Source organism: Dendronephthya gigantea, unplaced genomic scaffold (genome assembly GCF_004324835.1).
Source record: "Dendronephthya gigantea isolate DGI-Jeju-01 unplaced genomic scaffold, DenGig_1.0 000012F, whole genome shotgun sequence".
In the NCBI taxonomy this organism is placed as follows: Eukaryota; Metazoa; Cnidaria; class Anthozoa; order Malacalcyonacea; family Nephtheidae; genus Dendronephthya; species Dendronephthya gigantea.
In genome coordinates, this window is record NW_021163022.1 from 2,031,712 (window position 1) to 2,045,992 (window position 14,281).

Sequence of the window (14,281 nt, forward strand, 5' to 3'; positions counted from 1 at the left end):
GCCATCATCTTTGAAGCCAATTTGAACCGAATTGGGAACCAATACCAGTCCCTCCTATCGTTCTCGTCAGCGCGATTGTCAACCGTGCCGACTAAAACAATAGAAATGGACTGGCACTGGTACCTTTAAATCGGCTCTAAAGTTGACGGCCAAGTTATCCTTCCAGTTTAAATAGAGGTCACTGCTTTTGGTGTACCAGTTACGTCATGCTGGATGACTATTACAAAGGATGTTTTATATGCTTGCAATTTCAATTTTCAACATTCTCCTGTTTTTTTAACCCTGAGGTTGATACGACGTAAAATTTCATACTAAAGACATCCCGCATTGAAACAAACTTATTTTAGGCAGCAAATGGTGCGCAGAAGTTTAACTTCGAAAACAAAAAGATCTATCTACCTACAATCATCTTAACTTAGAATAAAAATAATTGCCTATATATGTATGGTTCACAACTTTTGCAAAGTTTTTTAGCGACATTACATGTCAGGCACACGTGGGTTAAATGTAAAGTTTCTTTACTATAAAGAGTTTTAAACTAAAACTATGTCTATTTTTGTGCTAAAATATACTTTCCAGACCGAAACTATATTATTTTCCCTACAAACCTAAACTACTCATACAATCAAATTTTATATAAAAAAGTTTGCGTTGTTCAACTTTCGTTCATATTTCAGCTGCAAAACTTACAAATTTTCGCCGCTATTCCTTATCAAGTTGTTCTGGTACTCCGCGAAAAGCCGATCAAATATGGTGAGGTGATTGAGAATATTCGCTGTGCCAAACGTATGCGAAGCAACCTCGAACGTCTTCATGCAGGATATGTCTTTGTTTTCCACCATGAGATCATACATTTCTTTTAGCATCGTTCTAGGAAATGCAAAGAACACGGGTGTCACACTAGTATTTGGCGAATAAAAGTACGCTATCGTGATAATTCAGACGTGCGAAACGATGTGCCTGCCAGCACTGGTCGTTTATCAACGTTTCTAGTCAAACACTGAAACGTGAACTTGCATGTAGTTTGGGGGAAAGGCGGGGAAGGAGTCATCTGAATAATAATTTTTAGTGGATCACAGGAATTAGCTATACTTAGGGCAGTAAAACATTAAAACAGCCTCAATAACAGCACCTCTCTGGAGCCAGTTGTATAAAACACTAACTAAATGTTGCATAGTTAAATCCTAGTTAACTCTGATTGGCCAATTTTGTCCTTAACTACAGTTAAAAGTTAACCAGTGTTTTATACAACTGCCCCTAGAAAGTTAAGGGTGCCTCTAATAATGCACTCATCTACCTTGTATTTTGGATGGCTTTAAGTTTTTGTTCAACCTTGCCATCGCTATCTTTTCCTTCAACGGTTTTATTGGACGCCACCTTTGCAAGAGCCTTCCACGGAAAATACTCGTTATTCATTCGACATATACCATCTCCTAACACTCGTGCCTCGTTCTCACACATCTTTGATAAAATAGTAGGTCGGGACTTCTGTCCAGCGGTGGAGATATTATATTTATCGAGCAATGCACGACCTGCACTTTTTGATTGGCGAACATAGGCAATGAGGTCTACCCGGGTTAAATACTCCGGGAAACCAGTCCTACGTTTAAGTTCCCCTAAGGTGATGCCGTATCTCGTCTCGCGGGTGGCAGGAAGGGACATCACCCCGTTAATATGGGTCACTTGGTGATCGTCAGGGATATTGCAATACGGACGTTGGATATCAGAGATGTATTGTTCTCCGGTTATTGTGTTTTGATCTCCATGTGCTACGTCGATGTGAGGCAAGATTGTGCTACCCTGACCAAACTGACCTGAAAATAGAAATACATGTATGAAAAAATCATTAACATTCGGGTAGATGCAGTCATTGAGTTTCAGCCATTAGAATGAAAATTACTGGAATGCTGCATTAATATGGATGGCTTCAACGCGTGTCTGGAAGTCGAGATGCGCAAAATCTTAGTTTCAATTACCCAGCTGAAGATGACTTAAAATTATATTCATTTCAATGGTCGCAACGCCATTGTACAACGTCATGCTCATTGATTGAGAGTCACTGGATTGCACAATGTTTTCAGTTCAATTCCTACCTCTGTCCAAATCTTCCTGGTATATCATGCCATCCGCGCTACTCTTGTTTTCTTTGCTCTTGCTTGCCATCGTTGGACTCTCATGACGACCTTTTCCCAGTCGCTCTAAAAAATTCGATCCAGTAGCTTGCTGACGTGATCGTTTCTTGGTGACTTTGGATGGTGTCTTTGCTGCAGTTGATTGTGAGTGGGATAAAGACACCCTAGGGTAGGTACCCATACTATTTCCATATTCTGATGGGGGAACTACACCTGGACTTGTGAGGACAACTGGCATGCTCGTCGCAGCCATTGTGATGGGATTATTTTCTGGTGGTACAGGAGAAGTATCCCCCTGCATTTCCACATTTCCCTCAGTGGAGACTATACTTGGTCCACTCGAATTGTTACGTGTCAACAGATAACGAATAATGCCAAAGTTTTGTTCGCCATTCTTTCCAGTCTCCTCCTCGGAACTTTGTGATTCCAGGCTACTTCTTGGTGCTGCAGGCCGCTCATTTATGATCATATGTTGTTCACGTGATGCGATCACGTGATGATCACTGGTAATAACACGTGGCTCTTGTGAGGTCACATGATGTTCACCTGGTATCTCAATTTGTTCACCTGCATTACTAGGTTGCATGACGTGCTGTCCACGCGAGTCGTCGCGTAGCAACTGGTGCTCGTACAGTGGTTGTTCACATATCCCTTCTTGTTCATCAGTCACCCCGGTTCTTTGGTAGAAACCTTCAGCATTTCGTACAAGTCCACGAACTACTTGCGATTTCTCCAATCGTTTCTCTTTCCACACTCGGATCTTGTTACTCAATGGCTCCTCTCCACCCTGTTCAAATTCTCGTATCTGTCTACGACGATGTAAGGAGTTGCCTTCTATATCAGTCTGCCTCGTCTCATTGATGAAACACTGTTTACAGTTATCATTCATGAAATGGTGACACTCATCTGCAGCAAAACTGGGTATTCTCTCAAAAACAGGCGACGCGGAATTGTTCTGTTCATATTTCCATCTCTCTGGGATAATACTTGCTTCCGTCTGTATGGAAGAGTCGCTGGCTTTCCTCGCACATTCCTCCTCGGCAAGATCATAGTCATCTTTTGGTTCCGTCTTTATCTTTTTCTGAAGTGGAAAAGGGTCTTCTTCGATTTCTCTCTGTGGTGTTTCATTTGACGCTAAGAATCAAAAACATTGTTTATTACTCCTTGTTGTCCTTCTCGTCTGCCGAACGCATATTAAAAACAATAGATAAACAGTTTCGATGCCTGATTACCTATAGTTGTTGTTATTTGATTTGCCATTCAAGTTCTACTAAAATGGAAAATGATGTAGCTAACTGGCGTACGGCGTACATTTCTCATGCTCCTTGGACTAGAAGCACGACTTGATGGGGACCCGAGTAGAATCACAAAAGGCCATGCTATTGTACGTTGACATACTTCTAGTAAGCCGAGCTTTGTTAGACTTGGCGGCGCATTTACATAAGAAGAGAACGTGTGTCGTATACATATTCAGATTTCGAAATGTCCCACCCACATGATATGAGGAGGCGTTGATAGTAAATCCACATCTACACCATCTCGAGTTTAAGGTCCAGCCACTAATATACATGGCATCATAGACCATTTATTAGAGGCCCTACAAGCTAAAAACATCCGACGATCCAATCAAGGTCAATGTGAAGTCAATCTGGTCGATTTGACCCCCCGTTTTCAATCCCAGACTTAATTGAACTTGTTATTGTTCAAATATTTTCTAATAATTTCGAATATTTTCTAATAATTTCGAATAACAAACATGCCAAGAACTTCAGAGATTTTCAGAAAATATGACTATAAATAAATGCTTTGGAATGATTTGCATTTTACTGTTAAGAAATAGAAAACATTTTCCATGTTTCATAATTATAGAAGTGGGAGTTTGGGAGAACGAGAAATAATCAGTGGGAAAAAGAGCCCGTATAACTGTATAGAAACACAGAAAAATGATTTCTATTTCTTTTATAATATAACTCATAAAAAGATTTTGTACAAATATTATAATTCGATTCAATTACAAATTCTCATTACATCGCTTCGCTTGTCAAGTTCGCTGGGAAAGTTCCGTGTTTCTATTCAGTTATAGAAACACGTTTCTCGACCAATCAGCACGCGCATACTATGTTGTATTATAAAAATATTTATCAATGCATACATTGTAGGTAGCAATCATAAAATATCACACCAATGTTCGTGGATGCATGTTGGGGTTTATTTTGGTGCTGAGTTTACCGTAATACTGAGCGTCGAGAGTCAAAAACGCAAACGTGCATGGGCATATGAATAGCACAAAGGCCTTAGATGCACTCCAGACAATGTTATGTAAAGGTTATGAATAGAGCACAGAAGTGCACGTGTTTTTAACAATGAAAATCAGTTGTATATCGCAATATTACTGGTTTCAAAAATATCAGTGACTGAGGAGTGGGGTGGGAAAAAACCCTTATAGAATGAAAAGAGAGTTTTTTACCCAATCGATGCAAAAGCGGACCGGAAATCAATATGTATTGTAATTTGTATTCACCTACAAGTCTACCATAGTCTTAAGATTATCAAACAACGATACAGGGTTTTAGGATAAAAATGTCTCTAGGATACAGCTGCAATAGAAGCAGAAATAATGTAAAACTGACACGATTCCGCCTGAGTGATGGAAAACAGACCATAGACGTTTATAGTCACTTATCAAGAAACACTGGGACTCTGGTAAACACTGGATAGTCACTTGGAAAGTGTATACTAAAATGCAGAAATCGACTATGGTATGGTATTATGATAATGTTAAGATGTTGTTTAAGTAGATCCCGAGAACGATAGGATAAATAAAATCTTTCAAATTGAGAAGAACGAATCTGAAGCGTGTGTCCAACTACACGGGCTTCAAATATTTATAGACTCGGTTTGAACTATTTTAAGACTGAGTGTAGTTAAGGCTTATAGAAGGATAATTCAAAATCTTGTTTAACAACATTCCATTCTTCGGGAAAATCTTTAGCTCAATTTTCATGGAATTGTTTAAATTTTCAAGGAATTTACAGCATGCGGACCTCCTCAGGCAAAATATCATGACTGGTGAAATAATATCCAGAGAATTAATGTTGCAACACGTAGAGAGTGCTAGGTGACGATTGAGATGTGTCGAATATGATATTTTAATTCTGTTAGAAACCAGCACCGATACATAATTTAATAAACTCATGTTTACCCTGCATTGTACGAACAGACAAGCAGAGCTTTGCTATTTTTAGTGTGCGCACTGACTTTCACCTCTGTGACTTAAGTTCGATTCGACGATAGTTGTTATTTATTCGATTTTTAGTTTAATCATAGTCATCCAGAAGTACTAATGGTTGAGTTCAGTGCACTCCTAGAGAAAACGGTAGGCTCGTATAAAAAGATAGAGCTAATGTACGCTGAACCACAGGATGTTACCTCCTTATTACTTGTAGCCTGATAAAGCTCGAGCTTGGAATACATGGCATAGTTTTCCATGTTTGATTCGATCACGTTTTCTACCAAACCTAATTAGAACGGAGTCAAGACAGCGCTATTTTTCATTTCGTTGTTAGCCATATGCTATTTAATTATTCTCAGAAAAAAAAACGCGATGTTGACTGCCATGTATCTGTCAACGTCGTAATCGAAACTTCAATTTCCGTTTACATGCAGCGTAGCTATCGTAATGAACAACGCCTTCCGTCACAGAGCGGTCGAGAAAGTGCCTGTCCCGGTATAAAAAATGTATGCAGACAATGCCGGGTTAACGATTTTATCATTGAATATAACCAGTCAACATTCTTGCAAGACTCTCTGACGCAAAAAAATACATTGGCATACCTATTGACAATGTACTGATCGGCTGCACTAATATTAAAATATTTGAATATATTCGATTCGATATTTGAATATGTTCACAAACAGGCAGCCAACCTAAATATGTAAGGACTACAAAGACATCGGCTCATCAACTGCCAAATAAAGTACAAAGAAAAATTTTTCTACGTTTCAAATTTAAGGCTTTCATCGGGAGGTTTGGTGAAACGAGGAAAGTTAGTATCTCCGACATGAATAAGGCTTTTAGACTTAGGTAAAAAAATCGTGAAGTTTGGGTTTGTATAGCCAGTTAATGGCCCGAATTGATTAACGATAGCTGAACAATATAAGTGTAAAGTCCATTCGTTATTGATCAACTGTTTAACCGCGTCGTAGACAGAGTTTAGGAAAACTATAAATCGTATTTCAGGACTAAGAATTAACGATTTTTCAATATTATGGGGTAAAATGAGTTTATATACCTGTCCTTAGGCTTAGCGATCCAGCGTCACTGTTTAGTTCTTCTGCAGCCTTATCAGAAAACCTTGCTGTAGTTCTGAGTTAGAATTATGTTTCCTTTTTTGAGAACCGCTATTGTCTATGTCGATATATTTCTCATAAATATATGATCTATAAATCGCTGTAAGTTTAGGCCCTCGAAAAAGTTCCTTCTTAATAATTTCAGCATGTAAAATGCATGATGAAACACTTAATCTTAGCAAATAGCAATAGTTTCTGTACTTATCGTATATAATTTCATTAGGATCCCTATTACCACATTGATTCATATCAAACGCAGTATTCTTTTTATAAATTCAAAGACAAACAGCTTTCTTGGAAAATAATTAAAACATACTTGCAATTGTAAATGTATACAACACATTACTAAATCGTACCGTATGCAAAAGCTAATGCATCATATGGATTTAATTGTTTACACCATGTCAATTTATCGAAGCTTATGTATAAAAACACGAGCATCTTTTAGTATAAATGATATAAATTGTAGTAGCTTTTGTATAAGCTGAAGTTGGAGAATATAACTTGTAACTGAGCGCGAGACAGTAAACATTGTCATTTGTGCTCCTACCTCGACATGCTTGTTTGTTCCTCTGGCTCTTCTTGGCAAACAAGTTTTTTCGTTCAACTTTTGTGTGCTTTGTATCGCTATATTTTAAAATATCCCAGTCCGAGAACTGTTATCGTGCATCAAACTTCTTGCTTCAATCGTTACTAACAATACCGTCCAATATCTTTACGGCGATCAAATTTCTCCGCCAGTTTATGGAAATTCATTTCAATATTTGACTGCATGCAAAACTGATACGAAGCATTGATGCATGACCGCAGATAATGCTTGGAATACAGGCTTTGCTTAAATTTTAAAGTTTTGAGAGAGAACAATACAAGTTGTACATTCTTCAGAGTACGGCAGGGCATTATTACAATAAAACTCACAATGGTGTGTGTCTGAACAAAGGAAGGGGCCAAGCTTCAATATAGTTAAAATGGATGTGCTAACTTTTCATACAGTACACCTTTTTCGCGTAGTTCATACACAACTATTTCATTTTCTACACAATTATTTCTTTACTACGACGAACGTATAGAATATTAGGATAAAATCCTAGGGCTCTGCGCAGTCTCTACGAAGTTTGAAATTTGAGACAAAGACACGTTGATAAATATTTGCGCAGCTATCGTACCATTCAGAACCGTGATTAATCACATTTCGAAATATTCCAATACTTAGATAACACAACACAACATGCCTAAACTTTTACACCTCTCTTGCGAGTTTTCGAACGTGTGTTGCAATTTTTCACCTTAATTGAGACAGGATAGAATGTGCGAAACATGGCTAAGAATTCATTAATCACGAACTCTAGAAGTCTCGGATAGTGTTTCCGAGATACACCGCAGACACGCGGCCGCCAAAACCCAATTTGATTATTTGAATATGCCTTTGGCACTCACTTTAAACTATATTTCGCCACTGAAATTGACCTAAATTCCGTTCAGAACGGAAAGCACATCATAGCTTGTTCAGGAAATGTTTGTTTGATGTGTTATGAACAAAAAATAAGTGTCACTTTTTGTTCCGCCGAAAGCACCGAATGACAATACTACCGAAACGAAATATTTTAATTACTTAACTTAATACTGATAATCACGTATGCAGGACTTCTGTTGTGCGTTTCACATTTTCCTTATGAAATCAACTACATCTGCCAAGTGTATTGAATTCTTAGATTATCTATCTCGTGATTTTTAGAATCGCGTGATCGGGGTGTACGTATGCCATTTAATATCCAAATAACTCCACGGTATAATATTTGATATAAACCCGAGAATTTTTCAATAATAATGTACTATATCTCGTCTATACTCTTAGCCTCCGGGCTACAAGACTGTTTTGATTGTACGAGTAGTCTCATACACGAAAACTAAGGAATATCAAGCGTATTTATAAACACAAACGCATCGCGTGCGTTCAAAGGTTGTAATTACTTTAATTTGTCCATAATTTCAGACATGTGAAACGCAGCAAGGCGAAGCGGAATACGACATATTTGAAATGAATGGTTCAGTTCAAACGTTTTGTACTTGTCGACCGAAATCTAATACAATAAGGCTTACAGTTTATAATAAAAACAAAGTTTTATCAATGTATGTAAGGTAAATCCTTCAAAGTCTACGTAGAAGTCCTAGAATGCATATTTCGTTGCAGATGTTATGCTGCCAACTTAACCACATTGAATGTTAATCAGTATCCCCAAGGCGGGTATATACATTTGATTGTCTGAGCACTATTTCCTTTGCTTTTATATCAAATATTCTCAAATTATGTTTTGGGAAACACAAGTACTTCCTACCTTACGGCTAGCACAAGGGTTACAACCACAAAACATAAACAGAGAATCGTTTTACTGCGAGTATGCTGAGCCGGCCTTGGCCTTGCGTAAGCCAGCTTTCTTTGTGTACAAGGCGAATTTTGGAATGCAATACCTAAATTTTCCACCACGTGTCATTGTTTTGTGGCCTTTGCCGCAAACTATACATTTAGCATATCTCGATGTTCATACTAGACATCGCAAGCACATTCTGAATCCAGATTTAACGTTGGCAACATTTGAAGCACGTTGCTAATACTTGCTGGAATGAGGTCACCGTTCGGTCGAGCGCGTTCATAGAAATATTTGCTGCACGTAGGCTTTATATACAGTCGCGAGCAAATATCCCCCAGAACTTAACTAGGGATTGAAAATACTGGTCTGTAAGTCTTACCGTTAGACAATCTTCGTTTGTTGGTGGTTGAATCTTTGCCCCAAGCAGAAGCTTGCGATGAACAGCTTTGTGTAATAACATGTTCTTGCTTCATGACGCCTACATGTTGCGATGAGTCTGCATTGAATTCCATGATTGTTGAAGGTAGCACCGCAGTCATTTGGTAAAACTTAATCAATTCGCTCCAGAACTACGAATAGCGGGCTTTAGTTCTTAAAGTACGTACTGCTTGGATACGGAGTCAGTAAATTCACGCGGTATTCAGAGCACATCCAAGATGTATGACTAGATGTCAATATTACACGGCTAGCGCCCTCGGGGCATTGGCTATAATCAAACTTATTGCCTGACCCCGCAAGCCTTCTAAAACACCGGAAGCCACACGTTGATTTGCCAAGAAATCGAACCGGGGGGATATTGCCAGGATCGTGATGTCAGGGGGAATTACACCAACTGCCTTGTCAAATTACATGGACTGTTTCACACTCGCATTTATTATATTTGGCAATGGCCGGAACAGGTCTTAACCAAAAGCGGCTGCCCCTTTCGGCTTTTTATTTCATGCATGTTTGCATTTCTAAAAGAAGACAAGCCGGAAGCCGAACAATAAACTAACCAGGCCAGCCTGGATCATTTCAATGACAGTTACCGATGACTTTACAAATGCAGTCAATGGAAAATGTAGAATCCATTGTTTGATATGTATATAGTAAGGCCTGGTTTCCATTTTGTCGTAACTGTCGTGAACGAGTCATTTTCGCCGATGGGAAATATAGTCCAAAACATGAATAACAATATGTATTCAATCCACTAGCCTGAACCACAGCCTGAACCAATGGCCTGAACACAAGCCTTCGTTTCTCCCACCTCAAAATTCGCGGGGTGGCACGAAGGCGAAACTTTGTTAAGTGTTCAGGATACCTTCAAGCAAGGCTTTACCTTAAAGTTACAGACTGTATACAACTGATAAAAGATGAAATAACTATTAAAAGCACCTTGGATGAATATACTTTGTATATTTTTCTCAACATGTTTGTGATGGATCACAAGTCTCCAACCAGTCCGGTAGTCAACATTTCGTTTCCGCAAGTTCGGTTCAACCACAAAAAAGAATCACTTGTATGTGCAGCAAAGGCGTAGTCAGGTCGGGGGACCCGTGAAATTCAATTCATAGATTCTGAAATCTGAAATAGGTGGTTCTGAGAATCAAGTTTTTTTAAAAAAAATGTTCAATTTTTTTAAAAAATGTTCAATTCCCAATTCCAAACATTATTTTTCTCAAATTTCAAGCCTCTGGATCTTATGAAACGGCCTGTTTTAAGTCTGCCCAACCTTGAATATTACGAAATACTCCACACTGTATCACTTTGTATGTGTCGAATATATTTGCCGGGAGCATTGATTTTCAAGCAGCATTTCAGTTTTTAACCAAATTTTCGCCAATGCCGATCAGAGTGTCAAACCCCGCCATGAGGGGGGTATTAACTTCAATATCAAAGAAACTTTTATAGCGGCATGTAATTCTCTTTATTAGGACAGGCGAGAGTGTTGAATGCTTGTAACGCGGCTTGTGCTAAAACATCGGCTCTGCTTGTTGGCAAGGCCTGGGCTACGTTTAGCGTCAAAACATCGGTAACCATGCATTGATCACTCTTCTCAGATAACTTATGAAAGAACTGAAATTGAAATATCAGGCTATCATGCATGAATTCTTCATTACAACCTCTTTCCCTTCTAGCTTTTTCTGGTATGCATGGTACATAACTACATAGTGTTAGGTGGTAGTGTTGCATAGGTTTGTGATATATGCGATACAGGAATGGATCATGTACTGCAATCCAAGTGTCCTTGGGGCGCTGTTATCCCAAACGAAAGCCAAATGAAATTTCCGTTGCGTTTTCATTGACCGGAAAAGCGAGGCGTGTGTGCACCAGTACATAAATAAACACTAAATAATTGTTTCCAGTGAAGAATAATACTGATCTTTATGCTCACGAAAAGCGTAAGATGCCGAATTTATTCGAGAGGGACTGAAATTTTTCTATACCGCTGACTACAAAGAAATGGCCGACTCTCGAAGTAAAATCAAACAAATATTAAAAATACAAAAAGAGATTTTTTACAAAGATCTTTTCAGGCAGGCGACGTCAACAAAAACTGGACTACGTTATATTGCCCGCTAAGTCGAAATTTAATTAAAGAAAGTCATGTTTACGTTTAGTCAAAGGTTATCAACGAAAGTCTTTGTCTTCCTTTAGCCTTGGGGTGCCAACATCAAAGACCCATGCAGATGTCAAAACAAGCGACATAATCTGAATATCTCCTTTCTGGAAAACAGGTAGCGATGCAAAGAATGACCTATTTCTTCTAGAATATTCGTTAAACTGCGAAATATAGCAAAATAATTGCGGTTTATATACCCTTTGCCTTTGGATTATGGTGCTTCACTGTGTACGCGCGCGTTCAATACCGGCACAGTACAATTAAACTAATGCCTAAATGTCTATGATTGAGCTACAGCGGCTATTCTATATCCTTTAATATAAAAAGAGACTAAAAAGCCTCAAAGTATAGATATTTGGCTAAATTGTTATTGAGCTATGGTGTTTTCCTATATTTTTCATAACCATGATATTTTCAATACCGCATAGGTTTTAAAGCATGATTTGAAGCATAACCCTCTAACTGCCAAATGGTTTGAAGAAAATTACATCGGTGATTTATCACAAATTATTTAAGATTCAAGGTTTAGTAGGAATCGAGAAATTCATTATCCTTCTCAGAAACTTGTCAATAATTAGGCCAAGACCGCCCGGCTATATATATGCATGACTAGAAATATTTTTCCAATTTCCAAATCCCCCATTGCCGGAGCTTTTATCTTCCTAAACAACGAGGATATGCAAGATTGGTTTTTCGATGGGTTTTTATATTTAGGTAGCCTGTGTGTCGCCAGGACTCGCCGAAAATATTACAATGAAACACATTCCACTAACGCTGGGAAACAAAATAGGTCACGTCTCAAAAATTGAGCCAAATATCTATATATATACCTTGCGGCTTTTTAGTCTCTTAATATTAAAGGATATAGAATCCTGCTGTAGCTCATAGGCATTTAGGCATTAGTTTACTAGTGTGTTGCATTTCTCATACACCAAAATCCATTTTGGTAAATACAATACAATACATCAGGGGTTAGGGTTGGGCCTATATAGTTTACACTGTCAAAGTTTCTGTGTCCACAGTTGAAAATTTGCGTTGGTAAATCCCAAATTGTAAATCAGTGTTATGCACGATGAAGAAACTCAATGTTAACCACTGTTTTAGTTTCCATAAATACTGCTAGTAAATAATGTGATCATAATAATGAGACAAACTGTGATTACAAAAAAAATGACAGTGTAAACTTTAGATTAAGAAAAATTAATATCTGCATGGTTGGATCGATTGTCTCTTCTTGAAAACATGTGCGAAAAAATGTGATTCCAAATGAAACTTCAATCGGAAATCCCAACCCAGCCGTATATGGTGTCTAAGAGCCAGCGCATATATGCATGATCAAGTAGTTTATTACATTCATAATTGAGGTTGTAATATAGAATTATCAGATGAGTGTTTGCCGGTTAACCATTGCTGATGTGTAACGGTTGTAATTCATTTTCGATGCAAGTAATTCATCAGTTAGTGTCTTCAGTGGTTATTGTCTAATTAATTCCATTCCGCAGGATGCTTTAAAAGCATTTACGATTTAGAATAAATTTAATTTTATATGTCTTTGTTTTAAATATCTTATTCAAGCATGCATGTATTTTATATCTTACAGATTGAGCTAGTGTGAAACGTATGCCTACAATGGCTATATAAATTATGTTAATCCCCAATAGTTGCCTATAAACAATTTCTGGTTCAATTTGTGTTCTATACTGAAAGTATATATCTAGACTACACTAAACTGCAGCGACACCATTTGCCAGACATACTTGATATGCTTGAGAGCGTTTTGAACTTTTCTTAAAAACAATAATGAGCCGACAAAGATGACTGGTTATGAATTTTATGAATAAGAATAAGCCAAACTCTCAAACGTATGTGGGTTAATACGTTTGCAATCGCTGGTCTAGGATCGAGAAAACAAACTATACATTATTTTAAACATCGAGATCGTCACTGTAACATGAACTAATTTATCCATTGTATTGAATCGATTTAATACGGAATATTTGTAGTATGAAGTTGGAGAAGTCTTGTGCAGATTGCGAACGTTCGCTGTCACCAACGTTTGATCTAAAGGCAGAAAACTCGTCCTTTGCTTCAGGTACATTTTTGCACTACCATTGTCTCACTTTTGCAGAAAACGTATAATGTTAGGGTAAGCATTCTCATATTATTCACATTACATATCAAACCAGTAAAGCCATTCGGTAGTTATGATATCAAAACCGATAATAGGGCAATCATACCAGGTCGCAATTGTACATATGTTTGTACATATTCAACGCCAAACCTGGGTAGTAACATTAAATTGGATAGTTATATTAAACAGATTTGGCGCTTTCAGTGACCAAACTACTCGTTATTCAGTAATTCATGAAAGGAGAATGTTTTGCTTTCACTTAGCAAAGTGACAATGCATTGTCAACACGACAACAATGTTAAGAAGATATTATATATACCGCTTTCTAGAATTAATTTGCAAAAATAAATTTGATTTATAATTCTTAATACTTAATACCGTGACTGAGGCTGAATATTTGCCGACTTATTTTCCTATAATTCACTGCATGTTAATTGAGTTGCACTTCATATATAAATCATGAGAATGTATTTGTAAATGGCTGTCTACAGCAAATTGTAGACGTACGCAGCAAATTAAGTAAAAGACTGCACGCCGGTAGTGTAGACTCATGCATGACAGGATAAATAATCTCTAGTAATGAACGATGATATGATAGAAGGTTCTTACTGACTTCTCAATATGATGGGAGACCCAAAGTCAAGCGAAAAATAGCGAAACTTATCTTACTCGGACTAATTTACGAGCTAATTTACAC

At 37.7% G+C, this 14,281-nt stretch overlaps 2 protein-coding genes across 4 annotated transcripts in view; one reads left to right on the forward strand and one right to left on the reverse strand.

Annotated features, from left to right (window-relative positions):
* On the reverse strand, positions 1 to 9,544 carry LOC114518953. Of its 2 annotated transcripts, none has more exons than XM_028538998.1 (4): positions 9,231 to 9,544; positions 2,094 to 3,266; positions 1,298 to 1,814; positions 1 to 870 (listed from the first exon to the last, which is right to left on the reverse strand). In XM_028538998.1, exons 1-4 carry the CDS (start codon positions 9,388 to 9,390, stop codon positions 687 to 689), a joined length of 2,034 nt encoding a protein of 677 aa, XP_028394799.1. In that variant the 5' UTR covers positions 9,391 to 9,544; the 3' UTR covers positions 1 to 686. The 2 variants fall into 2 exon arrangements, with proteins under 2 accessions (XP_028394799.1, XP_028394800.1); XM_028538999.1 differs by lacking the exon at positions 9,231 to 9,544 and adding an exon at positions 3,365 to 3,540.
* Positions 4,606 to 14,281, forward strand: part of LOC114518954 — a 24,088-nt gene continuing 14,412 nt past the window's right edge. Inside the window, exons 1-3 of one of the 2 annotated variants that reach the window (XM_028539000.1) lie at positions 4,606 to 4,891; positions 11,489 to 11,568; positions 13,457 to 13,545. In XM_028539000.1, coding sequence (XP_028394801.1) covers positions 4,874 to 4,891; positions 11,489 to 11,568; positions 13,457 to 13,545 — 187 coding nt within the window. In that variant the 5' untranslated portion in view covers positions 4,606 to 4,873. Of the gene's footprint in view, positions 4,892 to 11,488; positions 11,569 to 13,456; positions 13,546 to 13,580; positions 13,600 to 14,281 lie in introns of those variants that run through there. The other variant, XM_028539002.1, reaches the window with a different exon arrangement.

What these genes read in the sequence shown, in the direction of transcription:
- LOC114518953 (XM_028538998.1), bottom strand. Translation starts at nt 9,390, where the DNA reads ATGACTGCGGTGCTACCTTCAACAATCATGGAATTCAATGCAGACTCA. An exon ending in CCAGGAAGATTTGGACAGAG is followed by an intron (nt 1,815 to 2,093) that starts GTAGGAATTGAA and finishes TTCTATTTTCAG; the next exon opens with GTCAGTTTGGTCAGGGTAGC. An exon ending in AAAGCCATCCAAAATACAAG is followed by an intron (nt 871 to 1,297) that starts GTAGATGAGTGC and finishes TGCATTTCCTAG; the next exon opens with AACGATGCTAAAAGAAATGT.